General features: G+C 42.2%; 1 protein-coding gene across 9 annotated transcripts in view; it reads right to left on the minus strand.

Moving 5' to 3' along the window:
* Nucleotides 1-10,928, minus strand: part of NTRK2 (neurotrophic receptor tyrosine kinase 2) — a 363,188-nt gene extending 352,260 nt beyond the window's left edge. For 2 of the 9 annotated variants that reach the window (XM_066256976.1, XM_066256971.1), the window contains exons 1-4: nt 10,664-10,928; nt 10,026-10,147; nt 9,507-9,727; nt 8,454-9,025 (exon numbers count right to left, since the gene is read on the minus strand). In XM_066256976.1, the coding sequence (XP_066113073.1) occupies nt 8,454-8,665 (212 nt within the window). In that variant the 5' untranslated portion in view covers nt 8,666-9,025; nt 9,507-9,727; nt 10,026-10,147; nt 10,664-10,928. Of the gene's footprint in view, nt 1-8,453; nt 9,026-9,216; nt 9,359-9,506; nt 9,728-10,025; nt 10,148-10,663 lie in introns of those variants that run through there. The other 7 variants (XM_066256979.1, XM_066256977.1, XM_066256980.1 and 4 more) reach the window with 6 other exon arrangements.
* Nucleotides 10,929-21,847: the final 10,919 nt, after the last annotated feature.

Raw genomic sequence — 21,847 nt, forward strand, 5'->3', positions numbered from 1 at the left:
CCTGATCAGGGATTGAACCCTCAACCTTGGCATATCAGGACAATGCTCTAACCAACTGAGCTATCTGGCCAGGGCAATAGAGACAACTTTTATGACAACAATTAGAGTGCCAAGAGAGCCAATTTTTTTAAGATTACACTTGATTTTAGAAGTTAAAAACCAAAATTTGATTATCTTTTGGTTTAAATTACACTATTGTAGTGTTGTTCAAAAATGCCTCACTGATAATGAAATTTTTTTCTTTATGTTGAGAACTGATCAAAGAGGATGGACCACACTGGTCCTCTAAGTCTTAGAGGCCAAGTTGGCTGATGGAGTCAAAGCACTAATACTCACATACTTCCCTTAGAAAGCACCTCTCTCCTGCCAGTTCCTCACAGAGAGACATATAGTATGATTGAAACAAAATTAAATGTCTGGGTGGGGATACGATGCCCAGCATGGTGACAACAGGTAACAATAGTATTGGAAACTTGGTAAGGAGTAAATCTTTAAACTGTTCATGATAAGAAAAATATCGTAACAACGGGAGGCAATGGATATTAACTAGACATGTTGTCGTGAGCATTTCCCAATATATACAGTATAAATGCCAGAGCATTATGTTGTATACCTGAAATCAGTATTATATGTCAGCTATATCTCAATTTTTAAAAAGCCTGGGCGGTTTAAGAAAATAAATCTTAAATTATTAGGAAAATTTTACAATTCAAAATAATTAAATCTGAAAGAACCACACTTAGTAGAGTTTTATATGTATATTTATTCATATATTCATGCACATACACAAAGAGAGCTCTGGTGTGTGTGCAGGTGTCCAAAGAAGAGTTGAGATATGAAGATTACAGAAGAGGGTGGGGTGCTAAACAGCAATAGGTCCTTATCTGCAATAAAAAGGGGGACTCTTGGCCCTGGCCAGTTGGCTCAGCAGTAGAGTGTCGGCCTGTCGTGTGGGGGACCCAGGTTCAATTCCCTGCCAGGGCACATAGGAGAAGTGCCCATTTGCTTCTCCACCCCTCCCCCTCCTTCCTCTCTGTCTCTTTCTTCCCCTCCCGCAGCCAAGGCTCCATTGGAGCAAAAGATGGCCCAGGTGCTGGGGTTGGCTCCTTGGCCTCTGCCCCAGGCGCTGGAGTGGCTCTGGTCGCGGCAGAGCGATGTCCCCTGGTGGGCAGAGCCTCGCCCCTGGTGGGCGTGCCGGGTGGATCCCGGTTGGGCGCATGCGGGAGTCTAACTATCTCTCCCCGTTTCCAGCTTCAGAAAAATACAAAAAAAAGGGGGGGGGGAGGGGACTCTTTGAAGGAATTGAGAAGTACATTTTGGTAGTTACAGAACAGTCATGGGGACGTGAAGCACAGCATTGGGCACATAGTCAATAATACTGCAATAAATACGTCTGGTGCTGGGTGTGTACTTAAAATATCAGGGTGAACACTTTGTAAAGTATATGATGATCTAACCACTATGTTGTGCACTTAAAGCTAATACAAAATGATATATTCAGAAAAAATATATTTAATTTTTAAAAATGAAAAATGATTTGACTTTGAGTGATGGGTATACAACATAATCAACAGTTCAAATGCTATAGAAATGTTTACCTGAAATCTATGTACTCTTATTGATCAATCTCACCCTGTTAAAGTTAATTTTCTAAATAAAATTAAAGAAGAAGAAGAAAAAATGAGACTCTAAACGGTACATGATTATCAGTATTTTTATCCCATACTTGGAAGATGCTATATTCCCAAAGGCATGCCAATCATTTATCTTCTAATAGTATAACATATTGCAATGGATGAGATAATGAGGAAGGAGAAAGACACGATACGAAGCACCAGTCCACCGCCTTCTACCGCCATGCTGTTTAACTTGAGAATATTTACTTGAATCTTTATACTTTTCTTAAAACTGCCTGTGCTCTTGAGGCCAAATTTTGGCAAGTGGAGCTGAGCAGGCAAAACCCTAAGCAAGATACTGGATGGGTGGATGGGATTCTAACCCAGATTATGTTCTGCTTGACCAGAAAGCCCCGAGCATGACAATCAACATACAGGCCCTCCGAGGCTGTCAAGACCTCCCCCCTTACTTCAGTGCAAGGTTTTAAACCTAAATGAGCAGATGCCTGTAAGGTGCCTTTCAGGGCCCTGGGGAAAAGCCCTGCATGGAACCAAAGTATGTCTGAGAGGTGTCCTCTCACTGGAAAAGCCTTAGTGCAGGCTGTAGACAGCACACAAAACGGTAAAACATTTGGGATGTAGTCAACCACCCTTGCCTACTGGTGCTCAGCGATCAATGTGGAGGCAATGAGAAGTCAGGAGGAAGAAAAAGAAGTCAGGAATGAATAAGTACTCTCTTGCCACAGGTCTTTCATGGGCAATAAGGCAGACTTTGCATAAAGGGCCGGGGTTCCTCCACTTACATAACCACCTCTGACTGAGATATAGACTCCAAAGGCAGCGGCCTTCGTTCTGCTCTGTCCGCTCTGCCCTCCCTCCACCCCAGCCTGCCAGAGGCACAGGTTAGCATCCCTCATTGAAGCCAACTCATGAAGGCTTTTCTTTGCAGCTCGATGTTTGTGTATGAATTGCCTAGTGAAGAAGAAGACTTGAAATTTTAAAAAGTACTCACAGTAAACTAAACAAAAAATGCATTTCTTCCTAAGAAGGTATGGTCATTGCTTTGGGATAAGTATCTCAAGCACTTCTTAATTTCTTTGTCTCTAGTAGAGAGGTGTTTGCACAGATTTAGCCCAGCTAAGCTTGTTTTTGGATCTCGGATGCTTCCAAAACGGTGGGCTGGAGTCAGGTTTAGGCCAAGGACACAGAACAGAAGGGAGACACCCTAAAGGAAAAGTCATGGCATTGCCTTTGGATGCTAAGAGAAAGAGTTTCTAGACCCCACCATGTTTTCAGTGCATTACGGCCTTAGGTAACCTACTTTGTTGACCTTGGTGTATGCAGAGGGAGCTGGAACAGAGGATTACTAAAGCCACTTCTTCTTCTGTGGTCTTGATTCTAAGTGACCCTGTGATCTTGGACTCATCAGCCCAGCACTAACATGCCAACAGCCTTATTAGCAACTCACATTTAAAATGACAGTTTGGGGGATTCAGAGAAGACACTAAAAATGTGCACACGTGACACATGATACCAAAGATCCTCAGTCTCTCACACTGCCAGGCTCTGAGCACCCCGCGACACTCTTTACTTCCTTCACAGCTGATGTATAAATCACATCGCATCTCCTCTGTAACTGAAGCCTTGTGGAACTTCAGAGCCAGGAGAGACTCATCTGAGTATTGACTCCAAAGCCTTCAGTTTACATCTGACAAGTTCAGGCCCAGAGACATAAAGTGGCTGTTTCCAGATCAGGTAACACCTGCCTCCAGCTTTCTTTCATATTTGAGGGTTTTTTGAAACATGTAAACTTCATAGCTATGCCATCACTTTTCTTCCCAGACTTATAATATTCACAACCATTCACTCTTTCATCTTCCAGATCAATATTTATGACTTCCCAGTCCTTTGGACATCCCAGAGAGCAAAGTAAGTGGTGAGAAGATACCCTGTTCGTGTGGGATCATTGTCTTTTTTAATGGAAATCGATCAGCAAACAAATGTAGAGCTAAAATTATCAGGTCACTGTAGGGCTCAGATCTCTGCCATCTTGGGAAGGGCAGAGCAGGATTTGTGTTTTAAACTCACTAGACTTAGTAGAATATGAAAATGATTCATCAGCTATTAACAATCCAAAATTTAATTTTATTCTCTTTTTCTCTCTCACACACATGAAACAATTAAAATGTTTGCCCTGGCTAAATAATCTCACTCCCCAAAAGTCATCCTATTGATTTATAGATATCAAAAGGAACCAAAATTTGGTACTGCTCCAAGGGGCAGCAGGTTCAATACCACATTCTACCCTATAGTTTTTGAACCTATGAGAAGCTCTCCAGAGAAGTAATAAAGTTAGTCTAGACACACTGTCAGTGTATTAATCATGGTTTGAAAATGTTTCTTTCCCTAACAAACCAGATGAGCAAGAGTTAAAAGTAAAGGCACTTGCTTCGTACCAAAGCCAAAAAAAAAAAAAAAAAAAAGGAAAGAAAGAAAAGAAAAGAAAAAGAAATTCAATTTCCTTTCCCCAGCTACACAGAAACTCTGGGTTTTATACTCCTATGACCTAGATATAGTCAAAGAGATCATACAGAATGTTCCCAGGGAGAAAGAGACCTCAACTCTCAACTGTTCAGCCAACTTTTCAGCTTAGAAAATGTCTTTACAAGGGAATACTGAAACAGACACAAACAGAGGTTTACAGGATAAAAGCAGGGAAAGATCTTAAACAGGGCTAAACTCAGTGCTAGGGGGCTGTGACCACACTATTTCGACTTTCCATTACTTGTTTATAATAACATATATCCGACGTTCTTCTCTTAACTCTAGTGTTCTGAATTCCCATAAGGAAATATCCTTTTTCAGAGAAGAAGAAAAAAAAAATCAAACACATTTTCCTGGATAGTCAATGAGAGGTGATGGAGAAGGGGAAGTGGAAAAAAGTGGGGTCAGGAGGGTCACGGGGCTTTTCACTTGTTTGACCCAATGTAATAAAAACTTCCATAATGCAGAGATGGAAGTTATGAAACTTAGACTTCAAAATGGTTGTGCTGAGCTAAACTCTGAAAATACTTTCACTATGAAGATAGCATGTTTTCAACAAGAGCTTAAAAACTATGTTAAATAATAAATGATGTAAATTAGACTGCCTTATTTATTAACAAATCCAGTGTGGCTTATGTAATCACACTCAAAACTTATTCTTTGCTTCTTAAATGCATGTAAAGCACAATTCGAACTTCAAGAACCCCAATGGAGAGGCTGAGAAGTAAATATCAGAGTAATAAAGACTGATGCCTTTAACTGACTCCTTATAAATGCCTGAACTTTTTTTTTCTTCTTTAGTACAATTAACTGCAACGGAAAAGCTTCTAAGGTGAGAGGGCCAAAATTAATGTATTAATGACACAACATTATAGTCATTTAACCAAACCAACAATACATTGTACATAGAAGCTCTGGTAGCAGAAGCTGCAAATTCTATTTGTGTTATACTGAGAGGAAACGTATGAATTGTCTCCAGATATTACCCCCAAGAAATTCAGCGGGGAAAAAAAGAGGTCATCATTGGTCTTCATTAAAATATACGCAATATAAAAATTCAGGCCCTTTTACAAAAAATGTAAAACTACTTAATACTACTGAATGGTACAACAAGAAATGGTGAAGATGGCAAATTTTAGGTTATATGTTTTTGGCCACAATAAAAATATATATATACATGACCTATTTCAAGCATATCTTTTACCACTACGGGAGACAGAACTTGTCCTTTGCAATGCATTTTGGCACTTGATAAAACTGAGACTTAAATGGCCAGTTACATAATTCCAGCAATAGGCTTTACTTTTAAATTCTGCTTATCTGTGACAATTGTATTATTTTTAAACTGAATTTAGTACAGCTCCAAGTAACTAAATCTGGCTCTTCTCAGTAGTGTGATGATGGACGAAAGAGATATGTATCTATAGATGGGGAGATATACCTCTACATAGGGAGCATGTTAGTGGGAAAAGAGTATGAGACAGATACTGTGATGGGAAGACTTTTAATAAAGTAAGTTTGAACAATGAATGACTCTGAAAACAAAATGCCAGATTGACTTAAAATATGCATGTAGAAACAAAAAAATAACCTTCCTCTCTCAATACACACACACACACACACACACACACACACATACATATATCTTTTTTTTTTAATGTTCTACCATGAGCACTCTCTGAATTCTAAAAGGCACAGTGGTTATTTCCCCCCCTATTAAAAGGTATACTATTTTTAAATGGTATAGTCAACTGTTGCTTTAGCAAGTTCTAATCAGTTTATTTACTTATATTATTCATATTTTTTTAAAAATAGAAACATGTAAGTTCAGCTAAACACCATTAAAGTAGTACTTTAAAACAGGTTATTTAAAGAACCCTTGGGTCTAATAACAAGATTAAAAAACAGTGTAATTTGGTTCCAACTGCAGCTGGTACCCACTAGTCTAAGAATCTAAATGCTGTTCAAGCAAATATTAATATGTAAGAAAAAGAATACAGAGGAGAGTGAAACAAGCTCATCCACTGATATCATTTTGATATCAAAAGAGCAGAATTCAAAAAAAATTATACTAAGTGATTTCTAAACCAGAATTTCAATACATGTTACAGATAAGGTCACCTGGGGCTCAAACTGGCCAGGCTCAATCAAAGTGGAGGGACAGCGCAGAGAAACATACTTTTTCCCAGCGATCGGTCTAATTTCCCACCGTAAACACTTACCCCTTCATACTTCTCAATAATCTCAATTTCAATAAGTTTTCAACTCAAAAGAATAAAATATAACAATAGAAATCAGGAGTGCCCTTATTTAATGAATAACTGTGACAAGTGCTTTGGTAAATATAACCCCCCCAAAAATCAATTTTAAAGAGCCTGAAAATAGGAACCTGCCATCAGATAGATAGATGGACGGATGGATAGATAGAGAGACAGATAGATCACAGCAGTTGTGAAAACTGATATAAGAAAGCTCTGCTCAAATACACTGATTGCATAATAATCAGGCAGCTAAGATTTAAAATAATATTTTTAATTTAAAAGTTTTATTGTCTTTTTCTCTGATTATGACCTTTAAAATATTAAAGTGAAAAAAAAAAGATTAAAATGAAGATGATTAGTCCTATCTCATTTCCTCCCTCTTTACATTATCTATCACCTAAGACAGAATTTTAAAACAACACCTAACTGCACAAAGCCACTCCCCTTAATCTCAAAATAGTCTGAAGATCTCTTAATTTCATATGGCTTCCTCCATCTGACCACTGACACCCTATCTCCTGAAAAAGACACAGATCCCGACAAAGGGCCACGGGCACTCTGACCAGCTCTGTGAGCCTGGACTAACCCAGTTCAGGCCCAGCGCCACAGGGCCTTTCCCACCTCTCGGCTCAGGCCCTAACTGCTGCTTTCCTTGCAAAAAAAAGACTGAGAGCCCAGCATTCTGGATCCAGCCTGACAGTTGGCTTCTCCTGGCGTATCTCAGCTAGAACAGCACGTTTCCCTCTGTTTTGTTGTCACTTTCCTTTGCCCGAACCTTACAATATGAACATCACCAACAGAACAAACAGAGACTAAGAAGGTCTCTTACTTACATGAAAAAAAACAGGTTATCTCGGTCATACGTTGGCAGAAACAGGGTGTGTGTTTTCTGTGGGGGAAGAAATGCATGCGCACTCGACAACCGGAAGGCCACAGCCCAAGCCCTACTTTCAGGGCTGCCTATCTTAGTATCAAACACGTAAGGAAAACCAGGAGAAACTTTGCCTTACCACCCTCTACATGGATGAATAAAATCTCACGTTAATGAAATATATGGCAAAGTCTGGGAGAGGGTTGCAGGAAGGGGGGGGGGGAATATACCTCTAGTAGAGGTGACAGGAAAATGCTGGAGAAAGGAGTAAATTCTTACTTGGTAATGTATTTGTCACAAGGCATCAAAAGAAGAGGACAAACATGCAAAATTCTGCTTCTGCATCGGATCAGAACAAGTTTAAACATTTTCAGAGACCCAGGGGTCCCACGCTAAAGGCAGCATTCAGCTGAGGACTACACACTACTTTATCACCCAACCTAGTCCTGGGAAATTATTCAGTGGGCAATTAAGATTTATATTCCAAATGGTCTCAAAATTATATCTCTGGGAAGTCCATTTCAAATTAAATCAGACCAGGCTTTTAGGCTTCTGACGATCACATTTTCTCTTTTGAGTGAGTGCTTTTCTACACTCAGAACTTCTCCTCTTACAGATCATTTTCAAGGCCAGCTCTGGATGTAATCTTCTAAGCAAGGTCTGATGTATAAAATGAAAAGGGAAATTGGTCAATCCCAAACCTCAGAGAAAGATGCTAAGGAGGAGACTCTAATCTCCTTTAACAAATTTCAAAAAGTTAATTATCTTAACCTCCTGTCTAGTAAATATTACTGGAACTTCTCCTAACACAACACATAGCACCTTATGAAACAAAAATGTCCAAAATTAAGTTAATTGTATATAGAAAGCAGGGCTTTGAAATATAAAGTATATATAGAATGCCTTCCCATAAGGAATATTTTTTATATTATTGACAAATACTATATTTAAAACTTATTTTAAACTGTCACACTTCTCCCTGTGTTATCAGCCTCAATCCAGTGAAACAGATAGGTAACTGACAGATGGCATAGAATTCACTTCTCATTTCTGACTTCTTCCCAGACTTGAGACAACATTCATGCCCAGAACAAACCCACCTGGCTAGCCCCGGCCATAGGGCCAGGAGAGAAGAAAGAAGGAAGAGCACCAGAAACTCACATTTCGGTGATGTTCTCAGGGTCTGCACTGTTAGGCTCCAACCTCGGAAATGCCACGATGCCAGGAGTAGGGTCGCTGCACCAGATCCGAGAGGTGCTGCATTTGCAGGACGTGGGGCAAGCGAGAGCGGCCCTCCAGAAGCCCACAACCAGCCAGCAGAAGCCCCAGAGCCGCGCCATTGCAGGTCCATGCCACCTTGTCCAGGACGACATCCCTAGCCGCCGATGACAGCCTGAATCAGACTGAGTACGTGTCCCTGCGCTGCACTGGCCGGCCAACCCTGCCGGTGTTGGGCGGTCTTTGCCGCGCTCGCCGCTCTCTACTCGCTGTTGGTCCGGGGCCCACAGAGCCGAACGTGTCCGGGGCTGAGCGCGTCCTCGTGGGCAGCACAGTTCACAGTGGCCGGGGCATCTCCCGCCGCCTCACAGGGGGCGCTACCGCCGCTCGGAGCTCCGCGGCGGCCGCCGCAGCATGGCCCGGTGCGCCCGGCACCGGCCGGCAGCGCTCTCGGGATTCTCTGGGGCTCAGGCTCCTTGCTAGACGCACACTGGAATCCTGGACACACCTCGGGGCTGAGGACAAACAGACACACGTAAGACGAGCGCAGGACCCCAGACACTCAAGCACTCTCCTTTCGCTCTCGCGTCATCCCCATCCAGACCCCAGCCAGTAGATTGTGGATAGATGAGTGCCCAGATCCCACCCCAGAAATAAACTTGCCCCTCGATGGCACTGATGTCTGTGGGGCCACCAATGTGCCCACCCTCTTTCCAAGCCTGAGGTCGAGGAAGGGGAGACAGGACAAGGATCCCTGAGGCCAGATTCCATGACACAGGCCAGGAGAAGGACCCTTTAAAAGGGGGAAGAACAGACTGCCGGCTGCGATGGCTCCGAAACCGGGCCCCCGAATGATGCTGCAGAATTCGCCACTGCCGCTGGGCGCAGGGGGCGCGGGCAGGTGGCGTGGCGCGTCCCACCTGGGGAGCCGCGGCGGCCGCCCCAGGGGGGACAGTGAGGGCCGAAACGACGGAGGGCACTGTCTACGCTGCTCACCCGGGCTCTGGCGCCTACCGCCCGCCGGCGGCGCCTGGGACCAGGCTCCTCCTGCCGCTGGGCACTGAGCGCGGAAAGCGCGAGCGAAGGAGCGAACGAGGCTCCTGCTCCAACCCAATTCCGGGAGCTGCCACCGCCGCCGCCGCCGCCGCCTCTGCTACTGCTGGCGAAGTGACGTGAGGGCTGACGCAGAGCAGGGGCAGAAACTCCAGAAAATTAGTCTGAAATCCAAAAACACACACGCTCATACACACACAAACCCATAACACCCTCCAGACAAAAGCAACAAGGAGGGGAGGGGAATCTGGGGGCGAGCGAGGAGGAGGGAGGCATCAGTGCCACTAGCCAGAAGCAGACAGCAGCAGCTTGTGGGAGTTCACACACGCGCACATACGCGCACACACACACACATCCTGGCTGTGCAGTCGCGCGCCTGTGTGTGTGTGTGTGTGTGTGTGTGTGTGTGTGTGTGTGTGTGTATGTGTGTGATGTGGTGTGCATGCATTTAGATCCAGGTACCTCTGAGATGGACCGTTCCGCCGCTCAACGCTTCCCAGTCCCTAATTCACACCGTGGTCTCTTCTACATTCGCAGTAGAGGTTGTCTCCTCTTTTGAAATGGAAACCCGGCTCAGTTCAGCTCTGAAAAATGCGCTGATTCTTATTATAGGAATTCTCCCTCCCTGCTGCGTTCTCCTTTACCATCCTGCCTAAAAGGGAGGGCGAGCTAACCTAAAATTAAATAAATATTGTAAACACCAAAACGTGTTCAGCATCAGTAATCAAGGATGACCGTCCCCATTCCGTGACACCTATGTGGGGATCCGTGGTTTTGGAAGGTCTTCCTGTTGGTGCTTTTGTAGGAGGGAAGGGAGTCTCCAAACGCAACTCTAGCTCCCTAAGTGGGTCTTTTTCCTGCGGTTTTCTGGCATCACACGCCCGGGAAATAGATACATGTGAGGCGAAGGGAGCGCGCCTGACGCGTATTGGGTTCCCTAAATGCGCGGCAGCAACCCTGGCCTGTCCGATGTGTGGCGCCGCGTCATTTTCTCTCATCCGTCAACCTCGCAGGATGCAGTCATTCCCAAGTCGTAGCTTCACTCCCCGCGATGCCCACCCCCACTCGGGGCACCCAGAGCCCTTGCTCCCCTGCCGTACCTTGTGCGTTTTCGTGTGTGCGCGGGTGTGCGTGAACGCGTGCCCTGCGCCCGCGCCGCCCGGAACACAACATGCATCCAGCTACCGAGAAGCCCGTAATGACCAGAGTCTCAGGGTCTCACTAGGGACAAATGAGGCGATCCAGGAGTGTCGGGTGACAAACCGTAACTGCTCTGCGGGCGCAGTTAAATGATGGCTGCGAGGCATTCGCAAGCCTGGGCTGAGAATCCGTCTTCCCATTTGAGGCTCGGAGAGGCTGTTTTTCCGCAGTCATTTAAAAGGAACTGGGAAAATGCACCGCAGTGGCAGACACTTCCGAGGGCTCTGGTGCCCCCGCGCGGGGAGAGAGCGCCCGGCACACTTGTGAGCACAAACCTAGGGCCGCGGCCGCGGCGGGCACTGCGCGGGGGGCGCGCTCTGGCGCCAGATGCGCAACCTGCGGCGCCCAACGCGTGCGCGCCCCTGTCCGGCTGCCGCGCGGCTCGCTGTGTCTCGCCGAACTCTGACCCGAGTAAAAGGCGGGCTGCTCTCCACGCCTGTAAGGGCAACCGAATGGGATCTCGTTCAAAAGATAAGAATGATTACCCATTTCCTGCAGGAGCTGGATGGAAAAACCGAACGTTCAGGTAAATGGATAAATCTCCGCGACGTTTTAAATATTACAAGGGAGCGGAGAGCACTTGGTGGGGCTCTTATACAGACGCCCAGTACTGAGTGTAACCGCGGAAATATTTGCACAGCACCCAAAAACATCTCTCTGCAGGGCCGGAAGAAAAGGCCTGCAAGTCGGACTCTCTCTGCTATCACTCCGTTGTGACACCCTTTGGATGCTGAACGGCCAGGCATAAATTCATTTCTCTGCTCAGCCGCCAACTCCTGCTAGCTAAGGACGTGCCAAGAAAGGGAAGCAAAAGGCAAAATTGCCTTGGTCCAGGTCACACAGTAACATTCTTCTGCCTGTCTTGCCAGTGTCCTTAATGGATTACCCCTGCAGAACACCTAGGGAAGGGTGTGTGCATAATTATCCACATCTCTCTCACACACCCCACCCTTCACCCCATTTTTCTCAGAAATGGCCCATTTGCGTCCTAGTGGCCACAAAGTGTCAATGCAACATAAAGATTCTAATTACGTTGGAATATTTTTAGAATTAGTATTATAATATATACTACTATTAAATTTGGATTCTAAATATACCCCCACTGAATATTTCCCACATAAAATAGGAACTCGCTGCCCCACTTCTAATTACCTTTTGCCTGCTTGGTTTTTTCCATAGTCCATTCTATCTTTTAACATTACTTATTATATTTACTGTGTACTGTATTTCTCCTAGTGGAATGTAAACTCCATGAAGACAGGAATCATTTTGTTCATTGATATATATATATATATATATATATATATATATATATATGGACATAGTAAGTATTAAAATGTGTATGTGTGTGTTTACGAATGAAATAAAATAAACTAGCATTGAGATCCTTCAAACAGGCCCTCTACGCTCTCACTTTGTTAACCTCTAACATTACCATTAACTCTGAACAATTCCATCTGGAGACTCTCCCTCTGATCTCCACAATCTCTGAACCCTCCCATGCTGACAGTTTGTGTAGGACTTCTTAAAGCCTTACTTTCTGCCTCCTCTGGTAGCCATGTATGTTCTAGCGCTGGGCCAGCAAGGACCTGCCATTGTTTTATGCTGGTAACTCAAGATTATCATGCACAGTGCCTGAAACCCACTGGGCAATCAATAACTATATCTTAACTGATTAAATGATGGAATTCAGTTTTAATAACTACAAGATATTCCACAGAGATTTCAAGGATTCTCAGACCAGAGAGGACAAACTTTCCTCAGATGGATAAAATGAAAAATATAGAAATAATTGCCCCCATATTATATGAACTTTTCAAGGCAGAGGTGGAGACTAAGTGTTGCAGACTTTTGCCTGTCCTGGACCATGATGTGCCTAGAACAGCATTTCTCAAGCCTTTTTTTACAACGATCCACAGTATGAAATGCCTTTTATATCACAATCCAAGGCACACACACTAAATACATGTAACTAAAAAACAGTATCACAAAACAAAACTTACTCTTAATACATGGAATATAAAAGTAAAAACATTTTATTTTTAATGTTTGTAATAACTCCATAAATTGAGTTTAACATTTTACAACCCAGTCCTGGGTTGTAAATACAAGAGTACTGCCAGCTTCTGCTTCTGACTAAGATGGAGTGATCGGGAACAGGTTTAACCTCCAGCCAAATCATCAATAAACTGAGCAAAATATATGAAATAACAATTTTCAAGACAAGGATCATAAGACAGTGAAGACTGTGGCTCAGGAAGAGGGAACCCAGGCAGAGTCCAACTCCCTGAGTTGAGGAAACATAGCTGAGAACCCTGAGAATCCAAGAAAATCAAGGAGGGCAGAGTTCACAAGGCCGGAGTAGTAGGGAAGAGAGTAATAATGCTCCAGAAGGTCTCCAGAGGTCTGCGGAGGGCTCCCTCAGGTGCTCATCAGAGTACTGATTAACATGTGCAGGTGATGAAATTACCTGAGACCAGGGAAAGAAGGGCCAAAATGGCTAAAGGGAACAGGGTCAAAGCAAAATTCAAAAGGGAAATTGAAAACACTACATATCAGAATTTATACCTGTATGTCAAATATATATCAATAAAGCTGGAAAAAGACAGACATTAAACAATTTAAAAAAAAAAGAAATTGTGGGATGCCACTAATGCATCTGAAATTACTTAGGAGGAATTTTATAACACCAAGTACTTATGTTAGAAAAGAAAATGGTCTCTAACCAGTGACCTCAGCATCCACCTTAAGAAACCAAAAAATGATCAAATTAAACACAAAGTAAACAGGAGAGAAGAAATAAAGGTAAGAGTGGAAAATAATGCAATAGAAAACAGAAAAACAAGAGAGAAAATTAATGAAGCCAAAAGCTAATTCTTTGAGAAGGGGAATAAAATTAATAAACCTCTAACCAGGCTAACCAGGAATGAAAGAGAAAAGACACAAATTATCAATAACAAGAAGACTGACAACACAGGAGAATCTGTGGCTATTGAATAATAAGGGAATAATGTGATCAACTGTATACAAATAAATTTGACAACTTAATAAAAAGCCACATGCCTTGAGAGACAGAAGCTTACAATGTTCACTATAGAAGAAATAGGTAACCTGAAACAGTCCTGTATCTATTCTGAAATTGAATTCCTAGTTAATAACCTTCCATAAAAAACAGAACTTCAGGCGCAAGTGGATTCACTGGTGAATTATACAAACAATTAAGGAAAAATAATACTAAAAAGTGAATAATACTAAAATATTACCAGAACAATTAAAAGGAAGGGATAGTTTTCAATTCGTTTTGTGAAGCCATCATTGCCTGATGCCAAAATCAGACAAAGACATTACAGGAAAAGAAAACAACAAAGCACTATCTCTTCTCATAATGCTGAAATTTTAAATAAAACCTCAGCAAATTGAATCCAATTAACACCATACATTCAAAAACATCATAACCAAGTGAGGTTTATCCCAAGAACACAATTTTAGTTTAATATTTGAATATCAGTCAATTTACCATATTTACAAACTAAAAATCTAAACTTATATAATCATCTCCAAAGACGCAGAAAAAGCCAATTTGACCAATTTCAACATCTATTCCTAAGACCTCTCAGCAAATGAGAAATAAAAGGGCATGTCCTCAACCGATAAATGGAATCGACAGAAAACCTACAATTAACATAATGCTTAATGAGGAAAACAATGCTTTTCCCCAAATAGTGGTAAGGAGATAAAGTTATCGTCAACTTTCACCATTTCTCCATCATTGTGCTGGAGATTCTAGTCAGTGCACTATGACAAATAATAGAAATAAAAGGTCAGGACAATGGTATCAGCGACTGAAATGGAAGAATCCCAGTAGAAAAGAGGATCCAGGGGCCAGAAGCAGGCTGAAGCAGAGTGACTGCTTTCTTGCCACTAACTTAGTCTTCCCCATAGCCAGTCCACCACTTAGCGGTGCAGCAGCCTGTTCTTGGTGAGTGCAGAAGGGTTCTTGGTGAGTCTTCAAGACCTGCATCTTGCAATCCCTGAAGTTTTTCCAAGTATTTTCATGTGAGGGCATCTCTTTTATTTTTCCTCCTTCCTTCTACTAGGAGGTCCCCAGCCCTTGGCTTTAGATGACCTTAATTCTATCCTAAATCTGATGAACAGCCTGATAGAAACAAAGTCCAAATTATAATTGTACTTCTGAAGTCACCGCAGCAAAGAGAAAGCAGAAAACCAATTATTTTGTAGGACAAAAACATCTACCTCTTCTTGACAGTCTGTTGTTTTTCACCTATGTGGTTTCTCTTTCTTAAAGAACCTTCCTGGTCAGTTAGTTGACTGACCTCATGCCTTGTAATGTAAATACCTCTTTTCTGTCCAAAAGCCTTAGAGATTCTACAAGGTCCTTCACAAGCACAGAAACTTCAACGTTTGCCTTCCTCATATTGCTCTTTAAAAGTTTCAATAAGAGCCCACACCAGTTGGCTCAGCGGTAGAGCATTGGCCTGGTGTGCGGGGGACCCGGGTTCGATTCCCGGCCAGGGCACATAGGAGAAGCACCCATTTGCTTCTCCACCCCCCCACCTCCTTCCTCTCTGTCTCTCTCTTCCCCTCCCACAGCCAAGGCTCCATTGGAGCAAAGATGGCCCGGGCGCTGGGGATGGCTCCTTGGCCTCTGCCCCAGGCGCTAGAGTGGCTCTGGTTGGGGCAGAGCGACGCCCTGGAGGGGCAGAGCATCGCCCCCTGGTGGGCAGAGCGTCGCCCCTGCTGGGCGTGCCGGGTGGATCCTGGTCGGGTGCATGCAGGAGTCTGTCTGACTGTCTCTCCCCGTTTCCAGCTTCAGAAAAAAAAATACAAAAAAAATAAAAAATAAAAAAATAAAAGTTTCAATAAACCTTCATTACCTTCGTGCACATCTCCTGTGCACAGGGCAATATTTCTAATGGATTAAGAGAGGTCTTGGAGATGAGAGAAGCCTTTCTTCCTCCCATCTTCTCTTACCCTCACAAGTGAGCTAAGTAGAAAAGAAGAATCTGTCCCCAAAAAGACAATTAAACTTCTGAGGGCAGATAAAGCTAATTCTGGGTTTTCTGTACTCCAGAATGTTGCTAATGATCTTCAAAGAGTATTGTAAGATTCTCAAAATACAAGCCTCCAAAAGCAATTCTTTTTAACATACACTGTAAAAAATTTGCCACTCAGTCCTTTTTAGATTGGAAGGGGATATCCTGAGAGCCATCCCAGAGGTCTTGGCAGCCCAAAAACATAGCAGCCACTGCCTTTGGCTCTGATTGTCCAGTGTTCTCTAAGTAACTGGAGCTTGAGACTTGTTTGGAGGTTCTAGCAGGGGAGCGCAGCTACTCGTATACCCTTAACCGAAGAACGGTGCTCTCCTCTAGTGGGGAAGGTTGTCCTCTTCCACCTAGCACGCAGCTTTGGGAGGGACGCACATGGAGCAGTGAGGGAGGAAGGGGACACCCACCTAGCCAGCCAGATCAGCCAAATCAACCCTGGCGATCAATGGGGTGACACATGTCGCAGCCAGATCGCCCTCACATCCTCTAAGTAACTGAATGAATGATACTCAAAGAAGAAGCACAAGGTTGTTTTAGGTTCTCAACTTGCATTTCTGTGCTTACAACTCGACATTTATTTTTAAAATGGGGATAATGTTATCACACATCTTCTATTTCACAAGGTTCTTGAATTACATTTGTCTTTGAGTATCTGAAACTTTTAGTCTGAAACTTTCTTTATGTGAAGGATATTGCCTCCAAAAGAGGATGGGTTGTCTTTATCAATCTTTATTCAGTAAGTGAAGAAAGTCATACAACGAAGACATAACATCACTTCAGCAGAGATGAAAAGTGTTGAGGGAGTCCCCACTTTCTGAGATGGAAGAAACAACCATAGTTTCTGAAAAGCTGCCTCTGCTTATAAAAAGGACATCCTGTAGCTAGCTATCATCAAGTGGCAAAGCACAGAATGACCTCATCTCATCCCAGAAGCTGCAGCCTACTGTCTTTCTTTGTTTGGGGGTTTTGACACAGTTATGGGCCTGACTATAGAGACCAGGTTACTTCTTATTACATGGGCTACACTGGATGTCATATTAGAGAATGCTAGATTTTCTTGTTAAGTTAGCCTTTCGCCTCATCCATCTTTTCATTCTGGGAGATGATTTTCTTTGCAGAAAGGAAGGTGTTCCAAGTAGTTCATTATGGATTTCAGTAGCTACTAGAGAAAGAGAGAAAAAGGAGAAAGAGAGAGAGAGAGAGAGAGTGACTTATACTCTTCTTAATATTTACCTATGAGTGGAACACCATCTAAACACGCACTAGAATTTGGCATAGTTCTTTGTAGAAAAAAGAAATTTTCCATTTTCTAATTTTTATGAGAACACTGAGAAGAGGTCATCAGAGCTTAGCCCAAGATTCCCTCCATCTGAGAACAGGGCCCTTAGCCAGCCTCCTCCCCAGCACATATGGTCTCTACCTCCTTCTACATCCCTTGTACTTTGCTAGGAACTTTGCTCTAGAGCCAAAACACGCATGTGGGACCTAGCCTACACAAATTTAGCAGAGATGCAAGACAATGAGTAGAGCCAAATTTAAAAACAAATCAAAACACAGCACAGAAAACCCTTCCATTTATTTTTAATCTCTTTCCTTCCCTCATCAACCCTCTTGATTACTATTTATTTTTCAATATTTTTCAGCAACACAAACAGGTTTGTTTCTGCTCTGTTTCCTATCACTTTTCTCCAGACAGCCTTGGGGAGGGAAGCAGACATAAGACTGCCATCTTGTGCTCAAGACAGTTATCATTGTTTCTTTTGAAATCGAATGTGATTTGTAGGATTTGAGAGAAGGTCTTGGAGTTCAAGCCTGATGTTCTCTGACCTAGGTTTTCCCAGAAGCTTTATAAATTTCCTTTCCTTTGGCTTTTTTCTTTCTTGGCCTTCCCTCTCCAGGATCTCATGAGTCATCCCATAGTTGAAAGCCTTTTTTCTTCTTCAAATGACTCCAAATGTGACTTAGAATAATTATACTTCAGATGCCACTACCTATGTTTTATGACTGAGCTTAGTGGCCCAACTCAGAAGACTGGGCTCTAAATAACTAAGGCACAACAGGTCACTTAAAACCAAAGGCCTTGTGAGTCTTCTCCACATCCTACCATCATCTGTACACTGGAAACTGACCATTCACAAATGGTCTACTGTGTGCCAGGTCCTTGGCTGGAGGTCCTGTGGGGACCTCATCAAAAGTAAAAATGTTTGTTCTAAAAAATATCCTTTTAAGAGTATGCAAAGACAAAGTACAAAGTGAAAGAATATATTTGCAAATCACTTATATAATAATAATAAAGGAACTTATATCTAGACTACAGAAAGAGCCTTGAAACAAAACACACAATCCAATCAAAAATGAGCCTAGACACAGATAATTCACCAAAGAGGAAATATAGTTAATAAGCACACAAAAAATTTTTGAAGTCATTAACTATAATATTAGTAGGCTGACCAATCATCTTCCTTTAGGGAAGACAGTCCTTCTTTTGTAGGTTCCATCCTCCCTCGAAAAGTGTCCTCCTACATGTCCTCCTTTTTGATATTGGAACACTAATCTGTAAATGTTCATATTCGATTGATGCAGAGTCGATTCATTGTGTGTGATGTGATGCATTTGTATATGAGTACTTTTTTCTTATAATTATTACTAAAAATTAATAAGCATATAAGCATAATTATAATATAAAATATTACAAATGTTTTATTATGCATTTATCATATTATAGTGTATTATTGTTGCAAAGAATAAAATGTTTCTTTTATTTATGTTATTGTTTTCTTCAATTTATTTTTGTCCTTTTCATTGTAAAAAAATTGGTCACCTTACTATTCGGAAAATGCAAACTAAAACCATAATGAAAATATCACTGCATACCTTTTAAATTGCTTAAAAAATATTGAATAGTGATAATATCAAATTCTGGCAAGGATGTGAAGAGACTGGATCATTCATTCATTGCTGGTGGGAATATAAAATGACGCAGCTACTCTGGAGTATAGTTTTGCAGTTTCCTCTTAAACTAGAAATTCCCTTGTCATATGACCCAGCAATTGTACTTTGCAGCATTTATTCCAGAGAAATTAAAGTCTATGTTCACACAAAAACTTGTACATGAATATTCATAGCAGCTTTATTCATAACAGCCAAAATTGGGAATAGCCCTAATTTGTTCAGTGTGTGAATGGTTAAACAAACTGTGGCATATCCATACCATGAAATGCTAGTCAGCAATAAAGAGTATTTTAAATATGAACTACAGAGACATGAAGTAGACTGCAAGTAGCTAAAAACCTTTGTAGGTTCGAAGCTTAGCAAAAGGCTAAATTGTCCCCCCCACCACCTCCATATTGGCTATAAAGCTGAGTATTTGTACCCACTTCACTTGCTTGCTTGAGTTGCTGGAAGCAATTTACATGCCCTTCTTCTCACTCTTTGTTTGTTCAGATATTGGTTGATTTCGCTTATGCATGGTGGGGGGATTCCTGTTTATGCCTTTGGAGAGTTCCTGTTTTTGCCTCAGATGTGTAACTTTGTATCAAGGACTTCCTTGTTTTGCATATGGCTATATAATAAAGCAGACTGGGGCTATGAGGCACTCAGATATTGCCATCAGCATTGAATAGGCCTCCCAATCCCATCCATTTTTTTTTTTTTTTACAGAGGCAGAGATAGACAGGGACAGACAGACAGGAACAGAGAGAGATGAGAAGCATCAATCATTAGTTTTTCATTGCGTGTTATGACTTCTTAGTTGTTCATTGATTGCTTTCTCATATGTGCCTTGACCGTGGGCCTTCAGCAGACCGAGTAACCCCTTGCTGGAGCCAGAGACCTTGGGTTCAAGCTGGTAAGCTTCTTGCTCAAGCCAGATGAGCCCGCATTCAAACTGGTGACCTCGGGGTCTCGAACCTGGGTCCTTCCACATCCCAGTCCGATGCTCTATCCACTGTGCCAACACCTGGTCAGGCTCCCATCCTTTTTTTAAAATGAGTCTGTTTTCTTAATTCCACACTGTTCTCCTTCAAGACCCAGAATTACAAGCCACGCTGGTCTGTGGCAAGTAGTGCCCTAACAGAAACTTGAGTATGAGAAACTAAACTGAAGGCAGGTGACAGAACTCCCCAAGTGTGCACAGTAAGAAAAAAAATTTTTTGGAGAGAGTTTAGTAGGGAGTAATAAATTATGAGACAATTAGGGTCAAAAGTAGGGGACCTTTTTGTAAGAATAGTTATGCAGCTAGAATGCTTTCTGCGATATGTTCAAGATGTGTGCCCCTGGTACCTGAAGGAAGGAATTGTTATTTCTGCTACAGGGGAGCAAGTAGTAAAGTTCTGAGAAGGCAGTGTTGTGAGGAGACTATGGTAGGAGGAATAGAAGTGGCAGTTTCTCTGGCAGTTGATGCTGTACTTTGTGGCTTGGGGGCCGAGGAATGTAGAACAGTGTGGTTGCCTCTGGTTCTCTCTGGCTGCTTAGTCTGCTGCTCAGGTGAGGTTGAAGTAGGGGGAAAATCTCAGCATAGTCAACCTGAACTGCCGGTTACAGCAACCATAGAATTTGAGAATGAATAGGAGACTCAAGTATTAGGAAAGTTACAGCTTTTGTTATGGTCTGATTTTCTTTAATGTTTTAACTAGAATCTTCTGAACTATCATTTTGTTTCTTTCTTAGTCTTTGCCTGGAAATTGAGGCAGGGGACCTATGTTGGATCTGACTATAGAAAATATCCCAGCAGCTGCCAAGAAAATTTTCTTGAGGAAATTTTGTTTAGTCCCATCCTTCAGTCCCTCTGTCAGAAAATGCCCTGACTAAAATCAGGCAGACATCTTTCTAATCTGGTAGTGTTCTGAAATCCCGGGTTTCTCTCTGGTTTGTCTGGTTCGTCTAATTATTATTTCTGTTTCGTCTTTGTTTAATGTTGTCAAAAATATGTCTGTTTTTAAGGCCTGAATTAATTTCTTGCATGCAAAAATTGGAAATGCTGCCTCTAATATTGAAAAAATAAAATGATTCTAGAACTTGTAATGAGCACTCATTTAAATTTAAATAGAATAGAATGTAGATCCTGAAGACTTACTAATTTGGTTAGTGCATTGTAAGGCGTGTTCAGAGTTAGGAGCCAAATAGCAATTCAAGTATTAGTATTAATCAGTTATATGTTATACTTGTGTTTTTGTGCATAAATTGTCTTGTTTATGTGTAAGGCTATACTCAGGTAGGTAAAACAAAGGAATTGAGCAAAATTAAGCAAGGCCATAATAAGTCATTTCAAGAATTTGTCTCAAGTTGCTTCAGGCAGTTAGAAGAATAGTATAAAGATGCTAATTCTGCTTCTCAGGCCACCTCCTGCAAAAGGGGCCCTGAGGAAATCAGGAATTTGACTCCTCTGATTTTGCCTATTGGATTCAAAAAATAGGTCAGGAACACCCTGAAATAGAATTAATAATACAAGGGCATAAATTTAAAGGACTGGAGCTTAAAATTTAGATACTGGAGCTGATGTATCTGTTACTGCTAAGCTACATTGGCCTTTATCCTGGCTCACTTATGCAGAAGCCACAGAATTACAAGGTATAGGGCAGAGTAAATCCCTTCAACAAAGCTCTAGTTTTTTACAATGGGAAGACAAAGAGGGTCATTCTGGACTTTTTCAGCCTTATGTGTTCCCTGGATTGCCAGTTTATTTGTGGGGTAGAGATATTTTGAAAAATATGGGAGCATTGCTTGTCAGTCCTAATGGTTTAGTCAGTACTCAAATGCTTGATCAGGGTTTTTTGCCCACTAAGGAACTAGGAAAAGAGCATCAGGGAATTCTTACCCCCATAGAAGTGGCACCCAATACCAGAAGGTGTGGATTAGGATATCAAAGTTTAGCATAGGGGGCTTGGTAGCTCCTGCTACCCCAATAATGCATTGTGCAGACCCAATTACTTGGAAATAAGATAATCCTGTATGGGTAGACCAATGGCCCCTTTCTCAGGAGAAACTTAAGGCAGCTGCTCAATTGGTATAAGAGCAGTT

This window comes from Saccopteryx bilineata, chromosome 2 (assembly GCF_036850765.1).
Source record: "Saccopteryx bilineata isolate mSacBil1 chromosome 2, mSacBil1_pri_phased_curated, whole genome shotgun sequence".
Classification (NCBI taxonomy): domain Eukaryota; kingdom Metazoa; phylum Chordata; class Mammalia; order Chiroptera; family Emballonuridae; genus Saccopteryx; species Saccopteryx bilineata.